Source organism: Pezoporus wallicus, unplaced genomic scaffold (genome assembly GCF_028554395.1).
Source record: "Pezoporus wallicus isolate ANWC-B61680 ecotype Strahan unplaced genomic scaffold, APGP_CSIRO_Pwel_v1 contig_8693, whole genome shotgun sequence".
Taxonomy (NCBI): domain Eukaryota; kingdom Metazoa; phylum Chordata; class Aves; order Psittaciformes; family Psittacidae; genus Pezoporus; species Pezoporus wallicus.
The window spans coordinates 121,064-148,172 of record NW_026641814.1 but is presented as its reverse complement, the minus strand read 5'-3'; the positions used below and the strand labels follow the sequence as shown (position 1 = coordinate 148,172).

Below are 27,109 nucleotides of genomic sequence, written 5' to 3'. Positions count from 1 at the left end.
TGAATTGTGTTATCAGTCGGTATATTTACTCTTTTAACCAAAGCATGGTAGTGGTGATAGCAAGGATGGTTTTAGTGTTTTTTTGGGGGGTGGGGTGGTCCCATATAGCTGATGCAACAAACGACTTATTATATTAAATCCCATCACTAAAAAAGCAATTTTTTTTACTGCTGGATATGCAGTCACACTGACAGACTTGCAAACTTCTATATCCTTTCAATGGGCAAAGAGAGGATGGGTGAGTAATGGAAGTGTTGTAATCTAAGGCTGAACATCAATTTGCTTAAAAACCTGAAACAGAAGTAATATTTTCTATTGAATTTCCATTTGTATATTATATCTGAGACTAGTAAAAAATGCCCAGTTATGGTGGAAGTTTATTTAGGCAGATTCTAGTGACAATAAAGCTTCACTCAAAGTGAATTTTCCATCATGGGTAAGGTAGATTGAAAGGTTCAGGAAGTACTCGCATATTCATCTCATTTGGTAAGAGAAATCATATCATATGGCTTGTCTAACTTACCACAGCTTAAAGGTCCTGTCTCAACTAGTTGCAGTGAGTTATTTAAAAATTCAGTGTAGCACTGGAGCAGGTTAGGCATGGAGGTTTTCACCACACTGCTAAGCAAAGCATTAGCTGGTTCAATCTAGTGCTGGCTGCAGTCCATCTGTGGTCTCAATTTTGGACAAGGGGGCTTCCAGAGGTCCCCACCAGCTAACAGTTCAATCATTCTAATTCCAGAAAACTATTTAGTAAATTAATTTAAGGAAAGCATTATTTCCAATGAAAGAAAAATATAAATTCACTATGTATTTGTTGTAAATTGTTAACTGCAAATCTACAGTAATATCAACGGAAGACACTACTATGCATGCATGTTTGATCTGGCCATACATTTGACAGAAAAGTAAAGACATAGATCAAAAGCTTGATACCTATAATCTGGATAAATTTGCCTAAACAGCATACAGCTATACTTCAGTGGGAGTTTGTGTAGGATTAACACACTGGAGTGGTTGTCATTCATGAAGGAGAGAACCAATGTAAAATAATAGGGAAAGTAATTCCATTTTTATTTACCTTGCCTAGTCACCAATTTTATATTTTAGTTTATCTTTCAGTCAATAGAAATTGAATTCCAGCTGATAGGGGATTCTAAGAGAATGCTTTCAGTATGGCTTGATGGGGCTAGAGACTGCATGGGAACAATCCATAGGAAACCACTGTTCTGAAGTGCTTTTGCATATTGAAGAGCTTTTGTGAATATCCCACTGGAAATTATTTCAAGACTTTTATACTGCATTGTAATGATGACAGACCTACCTGGCAGACGAAAAAAATCAGATCTCTCCAAACATCTGGACAGCAATCAAAGAACACTGTTAAGCAGTTGTTCCCATGCCCTTTCCCACTCATTTGCTGTTAAAGGATGCCAGAAAATGTTTTACCTATGAGTTTATGTTTCAGGAGTTACAAAAGCTCCTCCTTCAGAAAACATTGCTGCAGTTACTTAAATCCCACCTGTTAGCCAAAGACTGAATGGGTATGAAATTTAAATGTCTTCACATTTACTTACAGATCACTTACATAGAATCATAGAATGGTTTAGGTTGGAAAGGACCTTAAGATCATTTAGTTCCAACCCCCTGCCATGGGCAGGGATGCCTCACATTAAACCATCTCACCCAAGGCTTCGTCCAACCTGGCCTCGAACACTGCCAGGGGTAGTACCACTTCTCTGGGAAACCTGTTCAGTGCCTCACCACACTCACAGTGATGAACTTCTTCTTTATATCTAACCTGAATTCCCCCTGTTTAAGTTTTAACCCATTACCCCTTGTCCTATTGCTACAGTCCATCATGAAGATGCAGCATCCCTATAGGCTTACTTCAGACACTGGAAGGCTGCTATGAGGTCTCCATGCAACCTTCTCTTCTCCAGGCTGAACAGCCCAAACTTTCTCAGCCTGTCTTCATACAGGAGGTGCTCCAGTCCCCGATCATCCTCGTGGCCTCCTCTGGACTTGTTCCAACAGTTCCATGTCCTTTTTATGTTGAGGACACCACAACTGGGCACAATACCCCCAGTGGAGTCTCACAAGAGCAGAGTAGAGGGGCAGGATTACCTCTTTGAATCTGCTGGTTACGCTCCTTTTGATGCAGCCCAGGATGCAGCTGGCTTTCCGGGCTGCTAGCGCACACTGAAGCTGGCTCATGTTCATTTTCTCATCAATCAACACTTCCAAGTCCTTCCCCACAGGGCTGCTCTGAATCTCTTCTCCACCCAAACTGTAGCTGTGTCTTTTACTTCCTCTGCCAGTGCAGTTTGGAGATGCTGAGGCACACACAGGATTTACTGGTATCCTTATGGTGCATATAGAACCCAAGGCTCCATCCATACTTAATTTAACAGCTGTTTCTCAGAACCACAGAATAATTTCAGCTGGAGAGACTTCTGGAGGTCATTTTATCTAACCTCGCTGCCCCACCAACATCGCCAATTTTCAAGTTAGACTCAACTGAAAAGTTAGTTCACTTTTCTCAGGGCATCTCAAACCATTTTACAAGGCTAAAAATCATCATAATTTTCTTCCTTGTAACTGATGAGTAGAATATTCATAAGGAAGCTAAATAACTTTTCAGTATCATACAAGTTTGGAACAGAGGACTGACTTTTACCTTCCCTGAAAGGTAATTGAAGTATTGCTGTAGATCTGAATGTGGTCAGCATAATTACGCCAGATCACATGTCTCCAAGTTTCATACTCCTTTTATAAGGCTATAGCAAAAGGACTTCAATGATCATGATTTTTAATAACAATATAGTAAAGGTAAAAAGATGAGTGGTCTTTTCTTCATTAAACTGTGTGTATAGTGAGACTAAAATTGTCAATACAGATTTGTCCATTGCAAGCACAATGCATTTAATGAGCATCTTCAGTGTTCTTGTGTGATCTAACTGTAAACCCATTCTATTCTCCACTTTTGCTTATTTGACTAAAGAGAAACAAACAAAATCATCACAATACAGACCTTACGTAACAATAAACATCCATCTTTAAAACTTTTATTCTCCACTCAGTTGCATTTATGAGACGTTATCCTTGTATGGATCCTACAAACAAGAACCTACAAATATGCCTGCCTGGATTAAAGCTGAGGGAGAGCAGTAACTCTTCATCAAGATGTTGGTTACAAATTAACTTTGTTAATGGTCAGTGTACAAAGGCTTGTCCACATGTTGTTTCAGGAAGTGGATTGATTCTGTTGCTGTTCTGTGGAAACATGAAATGTCATTCATTTAACTTTTTTAGATCAATAACTTTGCAGAGACTGCTATAATTAAGGGTTGTATGCAGAGAGAAAGAGGGTTGTGGATAGAAGGTGAATGGGAGACCAGTGCATAATCTGATACTGAAAATGCCTGAAATCTTAGGAAGGCCAGCATTTATTTAATTTAAAAAAAAAAAAGTTTTACAATATGTTTGAAGTCCATTTAGCTAAAGCAGTTTAGACAGCCTAGTAACAGTAGAACTATATGAGTCAAGATAGTCTAAGAGTAGAAACCAGGTTGATTTTCTAGGGAGCGATACTAGGTTTTATTAGCTGAGCTAATATAATTGTGAAAAGCAGAAGAGCATTTGGGCTCACTAGCCTCTGTGATTCAAGGAAGATTTCAAGGGCCTTTGGCATTGATATGAATAGGTCTGCTTTAATTTGACATGCTATAAGTGATTTACACTACTTTTTTCTTTCACTTTAGATTCTAAAAGCCAATTACACATGCATTGGCATTCTCTTTGCCAATTCACTGAAGCCTGTGAGCCTATACGTGAAGCTGGGCAGGAATATATCATGTGTGTGATCTTCTCTAGAAATGTGCTAATTATAACCCCATTTTGTATGAAGTGGTTACATATTAGGGCTATGAAATGGCAGATAAATTGTAGCTGACTTCTTTTCTGTGAACATAGCTAGAGGTAAAATACATACATTTACATGTATAGATACAGCCTCTCCCCAAACATCCCCATGGTATATGTGTATTCAAGAGGAGAGGGAAAACACTGGGACAAGAGAAGCAGTTCTCAAGAAGTCAGTATATTTTTATGGTTCTTATTACAGATTTAAGGGCTCAAAATCATCCCATACACAATGAACAGGCTGTTACCACCATATCCAAAGGACATAGCCAAACAAAAAGAACATGAATGGAATTTTATTCTGCCAAGGACTTCTAGACTTGTATTGACAGAGGAAAATACAGTTGCTGGGTAAATTCAGCAATGCCAGAAAATATACTGCTGAAAACATTTTGAGCATGCAATTATGTGTATGTTACCGATTAAAGTTTTCATCTCTGAGAGTCTAGGAATGTGCCCTTTCTGTAACAATGATCTATCTTCAGGACTGCTTTTCAGGCAGTTGCACGTGTGAACAGCAGAGACAACAGCTGAGAGGCAATTCACAATTACCTTGTAATGTTCAGTAAGATACATATGTGCCCTGCACAGTTCTCTGCATGGCCTATGCAGATATATACGTGCAATACATGAATTCTAAGACAGCATCCTTGAACTGCAGTTTATTTTTATTGAAATAAATGGAAATAGTCTTGGTGATGGTGTTAGCATGTGAATTGGTGTTTGCTGAATGAGGTCCACAATAACTGCTAAAATTAACCAATTACAGAATTAGAATGTTAAAAGAAAAAGAAAAAATTTTCTGTTAGTATTTAAACCCAGAAGATATTCAGTTAAATGTCCAGCTCTGCATTCTTCTGTGATAGACATCAGCAGTGAAATAGCAGCACCATTTTTCATTCAGTGAAAACTGTATTTCAATACCACACTAATACTGGAGTACAAACTGAAGATGTAATTAAGCAAAAGAAAAATCATGACTAATCTAACTTGCAGCATTTGACAATCATTAGTAACTTAGCAGTGGTGGCAACAGGAAAAATAGTAACATAGACAAAACAACTTAGATGCTTTTTGATTTTCATTTTTGATTTAAAGTAAATGTGAGTTTGACAGTATCTACAAAAACGGTCCCAGCCCCTTTGATGTTCCAAATATTAGCGCTGCTCCCATCTAGCAGAAATGCTTGGAGGAGTACTTTTGTAGTAGCTAAACTAGATGGTGTTTTCCTATTGGAGAAATAGAAGAGGTAGAGAGAAACTGTGGACCTCGGACCGCAGTTAACGTCCAGGAGGCAGCTCCTCACTGAGCAGTTAGTAGAAAATACAGGGCTTGCATTTCTGTTTTGCAAGACATCCTAGATATACCCTTTCTCCAAAACGAAAATTGTGTTATTAAGATCCACCTTTGCAAACCAGGTGCCGTGCAGAGTCTGAAGCACAAAGTACTTTCTGTCTGTGTAGCCCTTAAACATCCCCCTGTACTCCGGCGCTGTGACTGCGCAGTTACCACCGGCACAAAGGACGATCGGTCACCAGCAGGTGAACACTGTGGAAAGCGAAGTTGTAGAGGGTGTTTTAGCAACTATTCTTCACATCGCCAAAAGAAGGGTCCCGGTGTGAGTGCACAGACATCACCTGTCCCCTCAAGGGCGAGCACCGGAGCGCGCATGGTCCACGGCCGCGCCGGGCGGGTCCCCGCAGAACTGAACACAGGTAGAGGCACTTCCTGTAGGCAAGATGAAAGGGAGGGGAAGGGAGTTTTCCTTTGATCTCCCTCAAAACCCAATCAGGCCAGCTCAGCTGGGCGCTGATTCTCCGTCTGTCCCTCCTACACCTTTCCCAAAGGCCCAATGGCCTCGGCCCCCGGGGAGATTGACTCGAGTCACGTGAGCTGCACCGCGGGCAGGTAACTTGGGCGAGGGGAAGGGAATGGGGAAAAAAAAAAGAAAACTGCTCCAGCCCAGGCTGGATTTCTGCCATGATGTCAGGAGGGAAGCAACCCACAGCTTGCTAATTTCACCTCCTAATCAGCCCCGGGAAGGAGATCACCGGGAACAGGTAGAAATGGGAGCTTTCTCCATTGTTGTTGACTTCCAACATCCTAACCAGCTCTTTCGATATTGTGACTCCTTGTTTGCTCCTTTCTCCTTTGATTATTTAGCGGTAGGGGGTAAGCCTCGTGGGATTTTTTTTTTTTTTTTTGTTCTTGTTTGTTCGCGTATCTTTTTTTGTTTTGTTTTCTTTTTCTGTCTTTTTTTTTTCCTTCCTTTTTTTTTTTTTTGACCTCTGCTTTTGATTGTAGTTGTTTCCCCCTGTGGTCATGACGGCTTCGCACAGTGACTCTTTGGTGGTGTTGTTTGGGGCAACCGCTGGTGCATATGGGGCTAAACTGGGTTCGGATGAGAGGGAGCTAATTCTGTTGGTGTGGCAAGTTGTGGACCTACACAGCAAGAAGGTACGGCTTCGACCCCCGGGCCGAGGGCGCGTTCCCCGGGCGCTGGGCGGGCAGGCGCCCGGCCGCTCGCTGCCTCCCCGGAGCCGGTTCTTAATCTCCGAAAGCACTGAGGGGAGGGAACTGGGGGAGTGGGACCCGACCGCGGGGTCACTCCCTCGAGAAGCGCCGTTTTTTCTTCCCTTTCAGAGGGAAAAAAGTAACTTTTTAAGAAAGTTTAGCCGCTTCTACCCCCCCTGTCCCGTCCTCTGTAAAACGTCTGTAGCTTCAAATCTGAAGATGGCTACGGGCTTTTGAAGGTTTGAAACATAAAGCTGCCTCCTTGAGCTCCATGTGAGCATGCTTTCCAGGAGCTGGCTCAGGGTAACCACTGGACCCTCTGCGGCCTACTTTGGGAGACTGGGATTTTTCCCAGCCACTATTTGGATAAGCTTTAAGAGAATACTGACCTCATTGAATTTTTAAAATAACCTGAAAATGCGCTCTAATTTTTCTTTCTGGAAGCCCTACCCTAAACAATAACAAACAATGCCCCTACAGATGAAGGGCATTGCTAAGACAAATACAGCTATCAATTGCATTAACAGATTCAGGAAGCTGCCTTAATGTTATGTGATTTTCCCTTTGCAGTTAACAACTCTTGCAAAAATCGGTGTTAACTGCAAAAGCTGTTCCATGAAAACCGGCTCCGATTCAGGGAAGCTGAGAGTGTGACCCTCCTGGTGGGAGGGGAAGAAACCCAGGTGCAAGGTTTCGATGAACAAACGCTTCTCCTCATTGCGGTTGTTATCGGGACGGTGATAGTGCAACTTGCTGATTTTTCTGCAGCCTCAATGTATTGTTAAAACCAGCCAATTCGATTGTTCCTCACTGTTATCCACAATTTCTTAAATGATTTTAGGTAGGGACTCTACACAAATCCCTGGTGAAAGCAGACAATTTGGATTTAAGTGACCAGTGTCGTGAAGTGAGTGGCTTAACACCAGAGGGACTGGACAAAGCCGAACCACTGGACCGGGTTCTTCAGCAGGTGAGGCCCTGCTCTTGGGAGCAGGGGCTGCTCAGGGTTAAGCCTGGGGATGAGATTCAATTGATTTGGTGAAATTAATGGACTTTATTTTGCCTTTCACTTTGAAACCACTGGCAGGGTTTGTGCTGATTTTAAAGCCAACCCAAAAGAGACATTAATCATTTGAAATGGGAACCCTGTAATTCTGGAAAAGTTACATACAATACCGGAGTATCTGAGCTGATGCACTAGTCCTTGGAAGATCTGGCTTCTGATTATTTCAATAGGTCTACTTTTGTTCCAAATTTCTTTTACTCGAACCTTAAAAAGAGTAGGGTGATAACTGCACTACTTAATTTAGCAGTGCTAGTAAAACATTCAAAATTCAGTTTATTTTAATCTACAGGTTTATTGATCTAATGTCTATTAAAGACCTTGTCCTTATTTGTTATTCTGAAAGTGAGTTGAAAACTTTAAAACTATGCTTTCACAAAACATCAGCTGTGTTTGTTGTACCCCACTCATTTCCAGATGAGCCTAATTAGTTTAGTGGATTATAAGGTGATTGGTTTGGTTTGGTTTTGGTTTGGTTTGGTTTGCTTCTTTTTCCCCCTACAACTTCTGTATTTTTCTCTTTGATTCGTTTAATATTACACCGAGAGTGTAATTCTGTAAATTTATTTGATCCTTGCCAATCAAGAGTCCTAAGTTACCTAAAAGATTTTAATGCAAGTAGCGTATGCCTATGCAGTTCCTGCAAGTTTGTTTGCCTTCCCTGTGTCTTCTTTATATGAAATGTACTTGAATGGAAAAATACAATGGTGAGTTTTTGTGTAACATATAAAACTGGTTTTCCACACCTTGTCTGAATCATTCATAGGTGTGTTTCGGCAAGAAACTTGCCTAGGCAGTAGAACAGGTTCATGTTGCTGTAACTTCTGGTGACACAGATAACTTGGCAGACTAGGTTCTAACCCTCTTTGATACTGACTAGTTAATACTTCACTTCAGTTAGTATCTTGGAAAATAGAAACGTGTAATTTTTATGTGTCTTAAAATTTGTCAACATGAGCTACAGATGGCATTTATTGTACCTATGCTAGTTTTGTTAGAGTCCAAGAGCAAGGTGATTTCTTTTTAAAAAAAAGCTTCAAAATAACCCCTGAGAAAATGTGCAGCTGCAGGTTTGATCTTGTCCCAGATCTTGAACTAAAGACATCAGCTCAGCCTAGTACACTCCGTTTACCTTTATAACAGACATACTTTAATTATACTCAATACTTTATGAGAGATTGTATCTTACTGCCGTAAATTGCACTGTAGGTGGGTCTGCTTTAGCAAATAAAAGGAAATACTACCTTTGTGTGTAGGTGGGTAGAGACTCTTGAAAAACATTTTTTTTTTTTCCCCTCATTTTTTGTTTGGCATATCTATGCAACTAAATAATGATTTTGCAGTTGATTGTTGGATGGCAGTTGTGATATGGCCAGTTCTGTCATGGGTTTTCTGGAGCACACTTTACCTACGCTCACCTCTCTTCCCCTCTATGTGTCCTGACACCATGGAAGTTAGGAGAGAATTAATGCATCCTCTCACAATGGTGGCAAAAAGGAAACTTCTATATTCTCTAATAGTAGATCATTTTCTGCACCTTCAAAGACAAGTCCATCAAATATTTTAATTGTATTTTAAGAGCGATTTGGGTATTTGTCAACACATTTTTTTTTTCCTCAGTTAAATGTTTTGATTAGCAAAAGCACACCTGGGTGAAGAAGTGGTTATTTGGAAAGAAGGAGGAAAAGAAAATAAACTTGTACCTTGATTGGAGATGGTGTCATAGAGTATGTGAAATTAGCCTTCCACACCCTGGTTGGATGGTGGTAGAAAATTTGATGATGCAGCTGAAAATTGCACACTTTAGCACACATCTCAATCATCTAAATGAAAGTTTCAGTGCCTGCTTCTGGCTTTTGCCTTGGGTACTTAGTCTGTACATGCAGAAGGAAGTAAGAATCTCTAAGCACAAATCCATTGCAATTTTTATCTCTGCTTCAGAGGTTTCTCCCAACCTCAGCTGTTCTGTAATTCTGATTCTGAGATTTGTAATTGGTAAACAGTAGATCACTTGCTGTGGGTCTTGAGTTTTTCCACAGAAAAGTTTTTTTCCACAGAAATCCTCCTTCTCTTACTGTTTAGTTCCCTTTCCAGCAATGGTAGGGTCTATCAAAAGTTTATGGTGAAATATTTACTCTGCTTGTCACAAGGCGCTTAATCAAACGATGTGTCATTTCAATTTGACTTCATATCCTTACAGTGTTACGTATTGCACAACATACTACCTGAGTTTGTCTTAAGAAATAGTCTAAAATAGGGTTCCCCGCTGGTGTATTTTTACTGAGTAATTTTACAAAGTGAGGTCCTGAAGCACAGTGCTCCTGAATAACCAAGGTGTTTGCCGCAGCGTATGCTCCACACATTTTGCTGCAAGTTGTTAAATACTATGCTTGTGCAGGGTAACAAGCATTTGATTCCACAGATGCTAGTGCATTTATGGGATCGAGATGTGTTTTTCTGATAGATGATGTGCAATGTTCCAATAGATATGGTTGAGATGGGGAGGAGAGAAAGATCCTGGTAATGTACGAATAGTTACCTGAAGTCATAAAATGTGTGCCCTTTGGAACATTCTGCTTGATGTATTTAATTCATAATGACATTAATAACTTACCTGTTGTTGGACCAGTAACTTGCAGCTGCTGACTGAGGTATGTCGTTGTAGTTCCAGAATGCTACTGAGTAGAAAAATACGAGGTTTGGTGTTTTGTTTTTTTTTTTTTGCAGGAAAAGTAGGTGTTCTCTTATTGAAGTGTGTATCTGGAACTGTCTTGAACCTGTGACGCAAGCCTCTAAATATCCATTACCTACACTGCTTGCTAAAGGGAGCAGTTTCTTTCTGCACTGCTGGGACATTCTTGCTAGGTTTTATTGTTCACATCCTCAAATCACAAAACTGGCTTATCTAGCATATTTTTCTAAATAACTGCTGGAATTTTATGGTTTTCCACTTTCAAGCCTTTAATGGAGAGAATTATTTTCAGGTTGCTCTTTGAAACCTTGCAGGAGTGGAAGGTTGCTTTTCAAGAGCCAAACCAAAATGAAGTTTGCCTTTCTCTCAGCCCCATTACTGGATCATAAGAAAGCTGACATCTTAATATGCTTCTCTGAGTCTAGCCATCGGGGTTTTAAGTTGAAGATTGAATACTAATTTGAAAGTGTTGTGGATATCTTAATCCTTCCCATACAAAAAAAAACCTGGCTGAATCAGCATGATTTGCCTTAAGACATGTTACTTTACTTTTGCAAGGCAATATTTGCATGTCTCCCTGACAAAGGATATGTCTTAAGAAGAGCTAATAATTTTAAAGAGCTGTTTGCAGTATTTAGCTGTAATTACTGTCATACTTTGAACGATATACTAAAAAGGGAGAGGTTCTCATGAGAACTGGGTCTGCTTTTGGACCTGTTGAAAGCATCCACGTTTCATCTATGGATTGACATTTAAGTATTAAAAATTGGTTTGGAAGACTATCTGAGTCTTTCTAAAAGTTTGTTGCATTGAGTCAAGTACATCAGTGATGGATTCAATTCATATTCTTAAACACGGAAAGACAAAGCTGGGCCTTTTTTTCCCCAGTCTTCTAAAAAACTATGCACAAATTGAAAATCTTGAGGGGCAGCCACTTCATCAGGTGGTTGCAAATTACCAGTTCTCTGGAGCATGTTTGGATGCCTATTGATCATCCACATGAGCTGCAGGCACAATTTATTTTTTCACATATCAACAAATTCAGCAAAAAACAAGCTTGTTAGATTAGTAGTTGGAAACAAATGGGATGTGGGGAGAGGAGGAAGAGCCAGTGAATTCCTCTAACCTGACAAACTGGTTAAAACTTTTTTTTTATTTTATTATTTTTTTTTTTTAGAGAAACTTGTTCTGCAGCCTCTTCTTCACAAAGCACCAGCTAGAAGTTTTCTTGGCTCACTTGCCAGCTGTCACAAATGCATTTTGGATAAAAGATTTCTTAAAAAATTATTTTTTAATGCACCTCTGAACCTTCAGTCTGCAGAAAAAAAAGCCTGAAAATGCAGGATGATCTTTTTTTTTGTTGTTTGGTTTTGAGTCTTGTGGTTGGTCTTACAACTTCACATTATTTGGTGACTGCGTCACCTCAGTAAACCTGTTTTGGAACATTTACAGGATCCGAGTTCAGAAGTTTTGGAGCAGGTGTTTGACAACCATTTGGCAAGTGTTACTGAGCAAGCTGCTCTCTCCGCAACAGATACTTAGGGAGTAGTTTCACAAGATTTGCCTTTAGCAGTGAAGCCAGCTTCTTTCTTGCCCCTGCACCATACTTTGCCATCTTTTTTTGTTGTGACAGTAAAACTCTTTGTGAAGCTGAGCTGTAAACAGGATCACTGAAATAAGCAGGTAGGGTGGGAACTTCTGAGATGCTTTGCTGTCCAAGCTTATGTCCCATGAAACTACATGATCCAACATGTTTGGTGATACCTGCTTAAGGTATTTCTGCCCCCGCATCACATTCTCAAGCTGCAGTTGAACAAAAACTTTTTAGTGGCACCATTTACTTAGGTAGGTGCTGCTTCATGGACCTCCCTCAACAATTTTATTCTGCCAATACAAAGGTTTTGGGGGCTGCATATTAAATGAGTGGTGCACTATTCAGAGTGAAATAGAGTTCTGGTCTGGAATAGTTCTGTTTGATGTACAGTGTGGAAGATTAGGTAGCTTTTCTGAGGGCACCCATGGCACTGGGGTATGGACAAGCAGTGTGGGTGAAAGCAGAGAAATGTTTTAAGATGGGTTGACCAGCAAGCAGTTGGTATTGTGAAACTGTGGCCTTGGTTTGGGATCTGCAGTGAGTGGGAAGGATTCCCTGATAGGTACCTTCAAGTTGTCAGGGCAGGTCAGTGATAAAATCCTGCTTTTGCAGGAGGACAGAGTGTACTGTTTGCATGTAGCCTTATGCAGGGTTCTTAATATACATTGTCATCTACTAGCTCTTTATTTCCATTGGTAAACTTCAATGTGCATTGGTTAATTTGTGTTTGATACCTAATACTAAAATATCCTGTCTTTGCTGTGGGGAAGTAAGGGTGTGCTAATGCTTCCTGTAGCTGCAGGCTGTTAGAGTGGTTTTTTTTTTCCCTTAGTGAAAATGGATGGCTAACTTTTGTTTCAGAACCCTAGTTGTTATTCTCTTGTTGACAGTATATGTGAAAATTTTTTCTTTTACAAATCCACTGTGCACCAGCTCCCACTACATTGTTACTGAAACACTCAAATCTGTTCCCTCAAAACCAGAGAATAGTTAATAGTAGAAAGAGTGCATCTGTTTTATCTATGTAATATATATATATGTATACATGAATATACATATGTGGATCATGTGAATGCATTTATTGTTGGCAGCATTTATGTTCTGCTAGCTTCTGGGGAAAAGCAATAACCATAGCTTCTCTGAAGGCTGCAACACTTTCATCTGAATTCCTCAATGGTTCAGCTTGCTTTGTTCCTACAGTTTAAGTGCATCTCAGTTCAACATGAGCAGAGAATTAGATAAAGGAATTTATCCAAAGCTGCATATACTTATCTCTGCAAGCATAAAAAATGTGGTAGTCCTGGCTGGCTGGGCTCTCTTGTCCTTAAGGTGTAAGTGCCAATATTCAGTAGAAATGAATAATTTGGCCCAGTGTCTTGAGTATGAGCCTGAGCAGACTTTCTATGACAGCAGATGCTGTGACTTGTTCTGGTGAACAGTAACATTCAATCTCTTACCATGCCTGGGTGGATTAGCATATACAGAAAAATAAACTATAGAATCACAGAATGGTTTGGGTTGGAAAGGACCTTAAAGCTCATGCAGTTCCAACCCTCTGCCATGGGCAGAGACATCTCACACTAGACCATGTTGCACAAGGCTCTGTCCAGCTTGGCTTTGAACACTGCCAGGAGTGGAGCATTTACGACATTTTTAGGCAACTTGCTCAGTGCCTCACCACCCTGACAGGGAAGAACTTATTCCTTCTAATCTAACCTGAACTTCCTGTGTTTCAATTTACATCCATTGCCCCTTGTCCTGTCACTACAGTCCCTGATAAAGAGTCCTTCTCCAGCATTCTTGTAGGCCTCCTTCAGATACTGGACGGCTGCTATGAGGTCTCCACACAGCTTCTCCAGGCTGAACAGCCCCAGTTTTCTCAGCCTGTCTTCATAAAGGAGGTGCTCCAGCCCCTGATCATCCTTGAGGTGTCCTCTGGGCTTGCTGCAGCAGCTCCATGTGCTTCTTATGTTGGGGACGCCAGAACTGCACACAGTGCTCCAAATGGGGTCTCACAGGAGTAGATAGAGGGTTATGACTTTACAATGACTGCTCTGGAATAACTTGAAATACCTGTCCTCACTCAGCTATAATATATCTGAATACTTGAGTTTCTCTTGAAATTGTACTTGTGGCTTTTAAACAAGTCATTGGAAGACATTAAAACAGGGTAGAAGCCTTTTAGTACAGATTACTGGATTACATGATCCTCAAAGACTGTTCTTTCCTCTAACTTGCTATAAGTAGCTACTGAAAAAGTCACTTGGAGCGTGTTAATGAACAATTGTCGGTGTCCTCAAAAGTGGCTGAGGAATAATAAATGAGGAATGAAGGATTTATTTTCTACCACTTTGACAGCAAATTCAGTGCTTCTATCAGTTCTCACATGTTAACATTGAAGTAGCTTAGAAAACTGTGGATGCTCTGGTTCGTCTGCAAACTTCCACTGTTTCTCTCTTCCTCTGGTAGCATTTTATCTAGTTCTCATTACAGCTTTTGAAAGGGTTCATAGTTCTTGCATCTGTGTGTTGATTTATTTGGATTAAAAAAAAAAACAACACAAAACACAAAAAACACCCCCCCCCAAAAAAAAAACACCCAAAAACCAAACCCACAAAAAACACCCAACCACAAATCCAAAACAACAATCTCCCCTCCCCCCCCCCCCCCAAAAAAAAAAAAGAAAAAAAAAGCAACCAACCAAAAAAAACACCTGAAAATCACCACACTGAAGTTCTGAAGTTTTTTCTGCAAAAGATCTTGGGTAGTCAAGTGTTGCCAAACAAGAGCAACATCTCTGTCAACATGTTGCAGCTCTGTCAACATGTTGCTGAACAGTTAGGTTGAAGGCTGATGCACAGATACTGGAATAGCTCCTACCAGCAAACCAGTGTGGTGGCAAAAAAAAGTAAAAAAGCTGATTGGAGAAGATTTTTTTTTTTTTTTGCTTTCTCCCGCTCTCTTTTTTTTTTTTTGGCAATGTGTCAGCCCTGTTTTGTAATTTATGTGGTTAAAATTGAAATTTTTATGTCTCAATTAGAAACATAAGCAGCATTTTTTCCTCACATTCTTGTCTTTGCCATCTCTTGTCTGCTCTGTAAAAGCTTTTTTCATTTTTCTTTATAATAGCTGCTGCTTTGCTTCAAAATTGCAGAACTATCATGTTGTTTTCCTTCGTGATCAATTTTTGTTAGCTACAACCTTATTTCAGGAAATGAGGGCAATAATGGTACTCTGAAAGACATCTTCATCTGTGTGTCATAAGGAGCTACTGAATCAGAAGTCATGTTTGCCCTGTAAAACTTTAGTGTGTTGCTCTGATAAACATGTGTTGATGTTCTTTAAACTGTTCACAACTTACTCCAGTAGACTTTTATACAATAACCTCTGTTATTGCTTTGTTTATAAACAGCTGCTTTACTCATCTGTCCCTCATTCATTAAATCCACATGCTCTGAAGATAAATGCGAGTTCTAAGATATATATTATGCAAAAGGCATTGGCAATTGAAATTTAAATGAAATTTAAATGAAATTAAAATGAAATTTAAATGCTCACCACTTCCATTTAAAAATACTTTAACTTCTCTTCCACTACGTTTCTTTGCAGAACTATAGTGGGCAGAGAAGGACAAAAAGTGTTGAGAAATAGATACTGGGTTAGAACTAAAACATGGGAAAGAAACTTAATTTGAAGATTAAGAAACAGCTCTATTCTCTTTTGCAAAAACTTGGCTCCTGTAATGATTTTTGGACACCTGAAATTTAAGTATGTGCTTTAACATTATAATAGATTTTGTAGACATTGGCAGTGTGTAAAATTAAATGCCTTTACAGAAATTGTGGTAGAATGCCTTTCCTGATAAGTGAATCTCTTGCAGTGAATTGCACTAAGACTAAAGTAGAGCTATAGTATGCAACTTGGAAAATAAAAGTGCAAAAACCACTGTGTTTTGTGAGTAGATCTTATTGTAGCTGTGTGCCTAAAAGTTGATTTGGGAATCCTTTGCAGCTGAAGAGAGACACAAAACAGTGTATAACACATCAAACCTCTTGAATTAAATAATTATGGGATTGGAGGGGGATGCAAGAGACTGAGAACTGGAAAATATATAGCAGTCACAAAAATATGACTATGACAGAGTTTTGGGGTATGCTTGATTGATTATTTGAGTGTAATAGCCAGTGCTATTTCTTATAGCAGAATTAAATGGTTACAGGATGAACTTCTGCATATTGTAAAGTACGTAAAATGGCACCATGTAAATATGAAGTGCAGGAGAAGAAAACTGCTCATCTCATGGTATGCTTAATGAAACAAAAGAAAGCATAAATCAATTTCCCTCTCCCAGTAAGTCTCAGACATTGAGAACCGATCACAGGAACCTGTGTGACCTGTTTCATATGCTGGACAACTCGTACTAAGTCTTTCACTTTGGAAACAAGAAGCTGCCTGAACAAGAAGCTATAAGAGGAAGCAACATCTAAATAATGTCACCATTATAATGTTATCATTAATGTCCTTGGTCTGTATTGGGCCGGTCTGAATCACTTGCCCAAATATAAGTTCTGATATTACTCAGTTATGAACTGCTAAAAGTTAGGAGGCAATAATCTCTTATTCTCTTTTTTTACTTTATAACAATCAAACATAATTAATTTCCGGTGCATGAAGTCACTGTCCTCATCTCTGACTTTAAAATTTCAGAAATTAAAGGCAAGCTGGTTTAGGCATCTACTTCCACTTCTGCATTATGTTTTTGTGAAAGCATGTTGAATAAGAAAGGGGGAACTCCCCATTTCTGAAGCAGAGAAGAGTGATTTAATAAAAGTTCTACTTTTTCATTGATGTTTGTGTGGGTTTTAACAAAAATTGCTCAGATTCTTCATGGATCACAGCTATTATTCAGGAATATCCGTGCCTGTGATATTCTTATTTGTAGTATCAGTTTGAAGGAGAGGCACGAATATGAGAGAATCTTGAAGGAAACACTGAATTGTGGATAATATATATGTCTTCTTTCTTTCTGTATCTCTACTTCTTTTTACTTTCCCTGGATATTAATACAAAAGCAACTTGAAAAAGAATCCAATAGAAAGAAATGCTGTAATTTTGCAGGTATTGGCTATTCTCCCACAAGTGGTTATGCTTGCACTACAAACAATGAGGTAGTGTTGAGTAAATACAGCAGTACCATGCATTACAGTCAATACAGCTAGTGCTAAAGATCACATTGCTGGTGAAAGTTTGTCCTTGAAACAGAGGTAAGTGAAAATGGTGGAGCTATAGAAAGAACACTGTGAGAGGGAGCCTGGGCTTAAATCAAGGTTTTAGGAAGAATTGCAGCCATGGCATTAATTAAAACATAAGGTTTGGAAAGTATGTTTGACCTTGTCTTTCAGGCTGCAATGACTTGCTCTGTGAGCTGAACTGATAGCAAGCAGCCTGTGAGGAGTGTGAGGCACCATGTAATCCTGCTTAAAATGTAGATGAAAGCTTGACAGTATGGATTTTTTGCACTACTAATATTCAGAGCTTCCTTTTGCTTAAAGACAGACTCATAAATAATCTATGTTAACGAATGCCAAGGCATTCTGCAAGATGTATATCTATTCTGCATTATTTTGTTGTATTTGGTAGCTAGTGACCTTTTCATACAGGTTAATTTAAAGATGAAAACTTATTTTATCACAGTGTTTCCTTATTTAGCAGTTTCCTGACACATAGTAGTAAAGTAAGTCCCAAGACCTGTGAAATTCTTATGTTGCTGGAATGGGGTGCTTTATCTTTCACAAGGCTAACTTCAAGTAGTTTATTTGTGGAATACTGTGCATATTTCAACACTCTTTTATTAAAACAGATTGTGCTTTTGAAGATAAAAGCTGTGGTCTGATTGCCATGACATTTAGATGGCCTGAACCATGATCTTACCTTTTATGCCTAATGCATTACCTAAATTTGATGCTGTAGACACCATAGCTGGAAAGCTTGCAAATACTCCAGTGTTGCAATTTCCATCTAAGAAACAACTAATAAAGAATGGGCATATCATGCTCAAATGGCATGTCTTGAACAGATCTTTTTCTTGGCAGAAGGTTAGATTTTTGCATTCTTTCCTAGAAAGAATTACTACTTTCAGTTAGCTATTGCTTACTTTGTCACACAGAGACCCAGGCCATATAAAAAGAGCCAAAGAAAGAAATTATAAGGAAGCTTAACCCTTGAGATAGTTTATCACAGTCTTGAATCACAGTGATCTGTTTTCTATGCTCTACCAACTGTTAGTGGACAAAGCATGAAGACTGTTGTTCCATTTCTGTATTTCGTATTCTACCTGTTCCTGAACTGTGTTAAACAAACCTATTTTAATGCAGAAAGTTAGTTGTAGTCTACCCTCATGTAAGCTGAAAGTTTTCAGGGCATCTATGTAATTCTCAAGGAGTATGTTTTGTGGAATGTAAGGATGTGATAAACTTCCATTATTTTTCTCCCTTGACCTCTTGCAGTCAGTATAAAAGGTATATGCAGGCTGTGTGTCTTCCTGACTTGAGAGCTCTGTGTGACAGCAATGAGGAAGAGGACAGGGTGATATTCCTTCCTGGTAGTTCAGCTTCCCAATAAAGTAGTAGATAAAAGTGGATATCTAAAATAACTTAAAAAAATAATAATTTTTTTTTTAAACTATTTTATTTTTTTAACTACTACTTCTTTGAAGAGTCATGATGACTGGAATTTTATGACAGAAAGCAGAGCATGGGGTAGGTGAGACCTTAACCCTGTTACCTTTGTTAGCTCATGCCACAGGTGGAGAAGAATTAGTTTCTTTTTATGAGAGGTAAGAGCGTGAGTTTATGTCTGTATAGACACCCAGTTCAGGTGGAAGCTCTTTTGGAACACCAGCAGGATGTGGGGAAGCTGCTTTGCTGTTGTTGGACCTCTCCTCAGGAAAGAATACAAAAATGGCAAGATTAGTAGGTAGTAATAAGCAACATAATATACCTGGGGAGAAGACCGTCTACAGTGTTTGAAGCTCAGGGCCACATTCTGCATCTGAGACTGAGGAGAACAAACCTGCTCTTACACTTGCAAATTCCAAAGTTGGATGGAAATAACTGGTTTTGGGTAATACGCATGTTTATCTCACATACATTTTTGATGGCCATTGTGGTTGATTGCTCAGTTATTTAATACGTTTTATAGTACCTTAAGAGGCATAAGGTGATATGTAACTTGACTGGTCATATTGAGCACAGTTGTAATGTCTGTGGTGTGCCAGAAGTAAAAACCATGCTTTTGTTCAGGCTAGTCTTAAGTCCCTAAAAGTTTTGGGCATCAGTGTTCAGTAGAGCAAAAAAAATTATTTTCCTCCTAATAGGAATAATCAGACTGGCAATATTGGTTTTGAACGTTCTTAGTGAAGTGGGCCTGATCTCCCTCTGTCATCTTCTGCAAGTTTCCCCTGCAAAGAAATAAAACCAAGGGGCAATTTCTTTTTCATGTTTGTGTCTGAATAGTATTTAAATATAGTAATTTTTCCTATTTTGGTAGAAGGGGAAAAGGTAGCTGCAGCTTGTGGTTGCACTGTGGCTTACACTTAATTTTATTTCCTTTTAGCAGCTTCAGTACAAGGTCACTATGTAACCATTATCAGCCATGTGGAAGAGCAGGTAACAGTGAAGTTAACCAGTGAGCAAATGCAAGGTCTTGCTATGGGATTCTCTGTTTAAAAAGTTACTTAGCACAATAAAGGGTTATCATATTTGTAAATACTGCTGAAATGCAGTCTGTGCACCTCCCAGGAGTACTGACATGCTTTAAATTCCTTCATAGCATGGATAAAGCTGACATTATTGCCATGGTTTGAAGAGTGAAGGAGCAGAAACTGCCCATGGAGAGTGTTGTAAATAAATGTGAAACCCTTATTGGATGTAGGAACTGAGGTGCAAAGTCCAGTCAAAAATATTTCCCAAAGCTGGTGTGTCATGGTATGCTGTGTGTGGTCAAGCTTTGTGTACCAAACCTGTGGCTTGTTACTCTTGAGATTTCTCATGCGCCATTAGAGCCTTAAAGTCTTAAGGGAGACAGTAGGGTTGCTGGATATTTGTTTTTTTTCAGTGGTGCTCCAATCTTGTTTATGATTTGGTGGCACAATTTGGCTGCATCTCACCTTTTGATTTCCTCCTCTCTACTTCCTCCTCCCCCAGCAGACAACACATTCTTCCCCAAACACACACCCCCAAACTCCCATATGTACAATCTGATGGCATTGATGTAATGATCTTTACCCTAGCTGCAGAGTAAGCAAAACAGAGCCCAAATTGATCAAAGAATCACAGAATGGCTGAGGTTGGAAGGGAACTATAGATATCTAGTCCAACCCCTTAAAACAGGGTCAGCCAGAGCTGGCTGCCAAGGACCCATGTCCAATTAGGTCTTGAATATCTCCAAGGATGGAGACTCTGCAACTCCTCTGGGCAGCCTATTTCAGTGTCTGACCACTGGAGATTTACTTTCAGGAACTGCACCTGTAACTGTATAATTGTTTTGTGGTGTTTTCTGTCAATAAATTGTAGAGGACTTTCCATAAAATCAGCCTTTCAGGCAAGAACTGAAATGTCCTTGCCTGTTGAAGCAAAACTTGGAGTAGAGAATATTCAGAGACACCTTTCTGGAGATTGTTTTCCGTTTCTGTTAGCTGAAACAAGGCAGATCATTGTTATATTCTCTATGCTACCAGCAAAGAATGACCCACGCCACATGCTTAGAAGACAGTCTTAAACTAATGTAGTGAATAACAGTAATGTCTAATAAGTAATGATTTTTCTTCTTTAAAACACAAGACTTCATATCATACTTCAGTCAAAACACATGTGATATTTGTTGCAAAGTGGTAATGTAATGTTAATGTATGTATGGGGTCTCATTCCTAGAAAAGCTGCAATTATTTTAACATCCCTTTTTCAACTGATAATTCACATATGGTGAAGAGTGGAAGTATGCATGAAAGTTAACTCTGACATTTCTGGATTGAAAAAGAAGTGTTCTATGTGGTTGCTATTTAAGTTGTTTCTACAACATAAAATTTGTACTCTGTGTGTGAGTCTGTAGAGACCTTACAGTATTACTGTTGTTTTGGTAAGTTGTTAGATAATCTGATAGAATAAAAGATGTAGTTCTTTCACTTCATTATGTTAATAAAATGTAACAAATTTCAGGACTTAAAACATTCAGAGGTATAATGAATTGAAATTTAGAAATAAGCTTTTAAATTTAGAAACTGTGTTAGACATGCAAACATGAAATTCGAGCTGATCTGATGAGACTTTTAATATTATAATTTCTGTCACAATAAATCATTTTATACATAAAAACGTGCATGTATACACAGAGATGCATGTACCTCTGTGCTAGAGATGACTTCCTGTAGTGGTTTCTATGCTGCCCTCCACCTTTCTTCTAATAATTCCCTACTGGAGGAAGTCTCTTATGTAAGTAAAATAATTTGTGAAAGAGATCTAAAATCTAGCTTCTGCTTCTGCTTTGCATGGACTTGTGTGCTGGTCAGAGTGGAAATTTATGGAACAAAAAAATCACATGTAGCTAATTTTCCAGGTTTGAGCTCACATTTATGTTACTCAGATAAATCTTATTCTCAAATGATGTATTTTACAGATATGTAGAGTGTATTTTCACTTTCTCTAGGGCAGTTACATATTATTAATAGTAAGAGATACTTGTCTGTCTTATGTCTTAATTTTTGACTGAAACAAGTGTGATTTGTCCTCCCACCTAGGTGTAAAGACGGTATAGAAGTCAAAATGGGCAGGTTTTTACATGCTGATTTGTAGAAACTTGATCATGTATTCATGTGTAATCATTAAATTGTTATCTCTTGGCAATTTAGTAACATACTTGTCAATACCATTAATTAGAAATCAGGTCCCCATGCTGCGAGGACCATCCTTTTTTCAAATATTTATTAATAACTTGTATCTTTCTATTCCAGAATAGATGTATGTTTAGCTGAAATGTGGACTACAAGCTAAGTTTCTTCTGGATTTTTACATTATGCTTTACCATAACATTCCAGACCTGGTTATATTGCAAGGATGCCTTTAATTCTGAAGTTATGTGAATAATTTGTCTTGTCTTGTACCATTAACTGTGATAGGTCAGTAAGGCTAAAAGAGGCAACACAGAGAAGCCTTGTGCCCTGCTAGGGAAAAGGATTCCATTTTGAAGACACACTAGGAGCTGCTGGAGGTCTGAGAAAGCAGCAGCCAGATTTTCTGTTACTTCTCAGAGGTGAACTAAAGAGACTGTACCCCAGAGCATGTTTGTGTTCTAGAAATGGTTCAGTTGACAGTGTGGGTGCATTCTGTAACTGGATTATCTTAGTATTTCATTACCAAGTTATGCACAGATACAGCACCAATGCAGTGGCCTTTCTCAAGGATGTGAGCTATTTTTATTTGGGGAAATGGGAATATCCAAATAACCAGAGGTTTATTTTAGCGCTTTGTGCATCATAACTATATAAAGAGCTTAATGAGAAATCATCTTGTTTCTCTAAGATCCACAGCTTTGCTCAGTTGTAGTTAAGGCAATTCGAAGGGGGCTGTATCATTTCAGCCACTTGGGATTCCTTTGCAGACAGCACATCAGCTTGTGCTGGCTGTCATCCAGCTTTGCTGCTGGCAAAACATGTCTCTCCATTCTCTTTGTACTCTCAGCTACATCACCAAAATCCTGTTCAGCCAGTTTTTCAAACTGGTGCTCAAACTTTGTCTTTCCCTCTTACCACCTCTTCTCAAAGAACTGTTTCAAGTTTCATGGAAGTAAATGTACAGAGCAGGTTGCTTGATTCTTCCTCTTCTCTCTCTCTTCAGTTTTTAATCTCAGTATTGAATTATTGAATACATTCCTTTAAATATAGAGTGATTCATCAGAGCTCTCCTAGAAAGACTGGTCTGCTGGAATAAGCAATAAAAGGTGGAGGGTGATGCCAATACATGGTGGCTCTTGCAGTTGAAATGAGGGCTGGCTGCAAGATGCAAACAGTGGTAAATAGCGCGTGCTAACTGTTCCTATGAAATGAGTAGATTAACAGGGGAGATGCAGGGTGTGTGAGCTTGGTGGAGGAAGTCTTAAGGTGGGGCAGCTTTGGAATCTAAAGTTGGGGGAGTGCTATGGAGGGCAGCATGAAGGTGAATGACAGGATGTAAATAGCAGAGATGTTTTTTATTAGTGGAATGAAGGAGATGTGGATGAAATTTACGAAATGACAGAGTTGTGGACAGGTTGTTCAACATGTGAGAAAGAAATTTTAATGTAAATCTGGCACTGGTCTTAACTTGTCCTTAGCTTGCTACATTTGGGTGTGTGCCAGTTTGAGGCTGATATTTGAGATGCTGCCTGAAATTTATAGTGGGGGAAAAAGAAGGCTGAAGATGGCTTTTCCTCAGGAACACTGAATTGCTTAACTTACATTCATAAACCCACACTGAAATATGTCTGCACTGGTTGCTTTAACTCCTTTTGATACATGTGGTAGGCAGTATTTATTGCTTGAGAGACTTTGAGGTCCAGTGCAATCTGCAGTAATGAGAGCAGACATGCTTTTTATACTTAACCTTTCCAGAATTTGGAGATATCTCATGTTGATGAAAAAAACCAGTTCAGGGTAATCCCCAATATATGCCATCTATGTGATGGTGCTTTACTCACTATTTTGTCGCCTGTTTTTCTTTTGGGTGAATCTTCCCATTCACACTCCACTACCCCATTTCTCTCCTCAGTTAACCCATGTGATAGTTAAGCTGTTTTGGATAGGAAGCATTGTTTATGTCTTCTGACTGTTCTTCCCACACTCCTTTTGCCCTCTTCTGAAGCAGTACACTCCTAAGTTTGAAAAAGGCTGGGTTTTAAAATAGAAGTTTCTAAATAAGCACTGAACAGGGCTTGCCAACCATGTAGCAACTGTAAGCTGCTAGCCTCTACTAAGAAAAGTAGTGAATAGTTTTGATGTGGTGATTTTTCCACTGGAAAGGACTTTGCAATGTTGAATATTATTGCTGACATTTAATAAATATGCAGTGCAAATACTTTGGCTCAGTTGAAAATAAAAACAAATGCTGCCTCTCATGCCGTCTTTAAACCATAGTACACTTGGAATATTTGGCTTATTGGTGTCCTTATGCAATATTTCACTCTTCTTGGTATCTTCTCTGGGCCTTCTTAAAATAGCTGTGTTGTCTATCAGTCTTTTCAGCTGTACATTGTGTGGGATACACCATCTGAAAAAAAAAAGTGACTATTTCAGTGCAACAAAACTGATTTTTACTAACATAACTTAAACTGTTTGGCCTGAGCATTTTCTCCCTAGTCCAAACATTTTTCTCCTCTTGTTTTCTAACTTGAAGACTTTCTAAAACTAAAGTTCTTCTGGTTTATTTCTGAAGCAGGTGCCTGCATACACTTGCTACTTCCCTCAGATTGTGTGTGTTGGATTTCTTCTTGTTGCTGATCAAAATAACTCCCTAATCGCACTCTCTATATAGGCTCTTGTGCACTTTCAGAAACAAGAAGCGCAGGGTACAAAGTTGAAGGTTTGGGGAGTGTTTTATTACTGTTCCATCAGTAAGACTCTGCTTCCTTTTTGGCAAGAATGCACCTTCTGGAGGTTAATTCCTATCACCATTTCCAATCCCTTTTTACAAATATTTGCTCTTTACTGTGCCCAGAAGTTAAAACAGAAAGTAAGATGGTCCTGTATTTAGTAAGAAGACAATTCTTATGTTTGTGGTGTGAATATTTGCTCACATTCTCATTTGTTGTTGGTCTGTGATGGTGTCAGTCCCCAGAACTGCAATTCTGAAGTAGTTCCTTTTGAGTCCTCTGGAATTTTCATCCTTTTCTGGTGTTTACACATCAGAAGAAGTATTTTGAGCACTCTCAGATCTCAGTTTTTTGACTTTCAGCTACCCTTAAACAAAGACTTGCCATATAGCCTTAGGTTCTTCAAGACTTCAACTTGGGTAGGAACACAACATGAACCTAGCAGTCAGAAGGAAACTGGCTTTCTGAATCTCCAAGAGTTAGGATTAGTTGTTTGATTTTAGTGTTTGCCCACTACCAAAGCAAACAGAACCAAAGAATTGCATTGTAGAGGGGTTTTTTTGAAGGATATTTCACCCTTATTAAGGTTTAAATTATCTTCTACTTTGGTACTACTATCTATAACTTTGGTTTATAGATTTCTATCTACATCTGTATTTTTTTATCTGCAAATTAAGCAGCTTGCACAAGATGCTTGTGTAAGTGTCTCTGCTTACCCTGCCCCTCAGTTCTCTGTCTGGGTATGTAGTAGCCACTACTACAGCATTTCTGAACTCTAATGGCAGTGGGACACTGGTTAGCTGTCCAAGCCTAGAAAGGGGCCTGAACTGTATTTGAGACATTGTTTTGAAACAAAGCATGGGTAATCATGTCTCTGCTCCTCATGTTCAATACATGTTTTCTCCCTTGAGGAGCCTTACCTTTGGGAAGCAGATCTGTAACGTTTGTTCGCACAGTGAATACAGTATAGCTAGGGATCAGATCATTGGAACATACTCTTTTCTGAGCAGAGAATGTAACTGTAAGCCATTGATGATAAATCAAACCAACACGCCTTACCTCAATACAGGTTAAAAGACAGCATAAAGATATTGTCTGAGTTTCAAGTCAACTTGCAATTTGGTTTTGGGGGTGGTTGTTTTGGAGCTGCAAACTACTGCCTAGAGCAGTGGGTGGCTTCTGCATCATGACGTTAATTACTGCTTGCTTTGTGAGGTGAGGCTTTCCTGGGAGGGAGTTGCATCAAGAGGGAAGCTTAGAATAATTATATCTGTCCTCTGGAAAGTTAGCTAACAAGCTACTACTTACTGATTCAATTTGTGTAGGTACTATAATACATTAGTTGACTATTATGAGCAAGGAATTTGACACTAGTATGGAGTAGTAAAAGGATGGAAAATAACATTGAGCAAGAGAAATTGAGTCCTTTCCTGTTGAGAATTAACTGTTGGGGGTTATGCATCCAGAAGTTAGTTATAACTTCTATATATATCCCAGGATAGTTATTATCTATTAGCTAGTGTTTGTAACACTGTTCTCCTCCAACAACTTTCATTCGTTTGGATCCAACTTGATTATAATTTCACTTTCGAAATTATCAGACCACATTTGTTTGGATTTTCTTGGCATATAACTTTAAAAATTTTAATAAATGCTGATGAGTGGCTATTGCAAAACCAGTATTGTGATTGATCTTGAAAATATTTTTCTTTCAAATATTTCATAGTTTTTATTATAGTTCAGCTTACCAGTATAACAGCATGACTTTTCATATGAGCTCGTAATTCTGCCATATTGTCCTAATGGTTCTTTTTACCATACTGTTGGTGTTCTTATTTTCTGTTCCACGAATGTATATAGTTTATTTGCCTGCCTTTCTCTGGAGCCCCTATTTGCTCTTCAGCATGTTTGCAACAGCTCGGGGGGGGGGGGGAAATGTGCTGAATTATTGTATTTTCTTAAAAGTAAGTTAGTAGTGGTAAGTGCTCATTTTATGGAATTATCCGTATCAGTCAGTACAATAAAGTTTATTGCTTTATTTTTCAGTTTAGTCAGCTGGTATCCAGTGATTTGAAAGTACTTGGAAGGAGCAATTACACACTCTGCAGTGATGGCCAGTTACTCATTCGACAAGTCCTCCACCCAGAAACTTCTAAGAAGGTATGAGATGAGAACTGCTGTAGAAGGGCAGTACTGTGTTTTAAGGACATCAAAGAATATAACTTATGAGCAACACAATTCAACCTTGAGAACTGTGGTGTTCCAGGAATATTTAAGATGATCCCCACCCTGTCTCAGACCATGAGTAGTAGAGAAGTAGTTCTTGGCATTTACTCTTAGAAGCCAGCTACAGCACTTGAGGACTCCCAATGAGTGTAATAAAGAGGAAAATTAGGAAAGAGGTTAGAAACAGGAACAAAACAAGTACTTTAAATTTTAGGTCTTGGGAAATGGAAGCAAAGGTACGGGGTTAACCTCAGCAGTGGTGATGGAGAGCTACTGCCTTGTTTAGGCTTGAGTTAATCCACAGGTTCTGTGTGGATCCACGGGTTTCTACCAAGATCTGAAATTGGTAGGAGCCATGTGTCAGTGTTCTATAGAGAGTAAGCACACAGGCAGTGACTTGCCCTGGAGAATGGCAGTGATTCCCCATCTGTGTTTATTCAGTGGGAAGTATTAATACAGCTTACTTGCTACTCCCACA

At 39.1% G+C, this 27,109-nt stretch overlaps 1 protein-coding gene across 4 annotated transcripts in view; it reads left to right on the top strand.

The window, feature by feature from the left end:
- Window positions 1-5,700: 5,700 nt before the first annotated feature.
- Window positions 5,701-27,109, top strand: part of ESRP2 (epithelial splicing regulatory protein 2) — a 46,827-nt gene continuing 25,418 nt past the window's right edge. Inside the window, exons 1-4 of one of the 4 annotated variants that reach the window (XM_057425414.1) lie at window positions 5,701-5,832; window positions 6,229-6,381; window positions 7,280-7,408; window positions 26,452-26,565. In XM_057425414.1, coding sequence (XP_057281397.1) covers window positions 6,247-6,381; window positions 7,280-7,408; window positions 26,452-26,565 — 378 coding nt within the window. In that variant the 5' untranslated portion in view covers window positions 5,701-5,832; window positions 6,229-6,246. Of the gene's footprint in view, window positions 5,985-6,228; window positions 6,382-7,279; window positions 7,409-26,451; window positions 26,566-27,109 lie in introns of all 4 variants that reach the window. The other 3 variants (XM_057425416.1, XM_057425413.1, XM_057425415.1) reach the window with 3 other exon arrangements.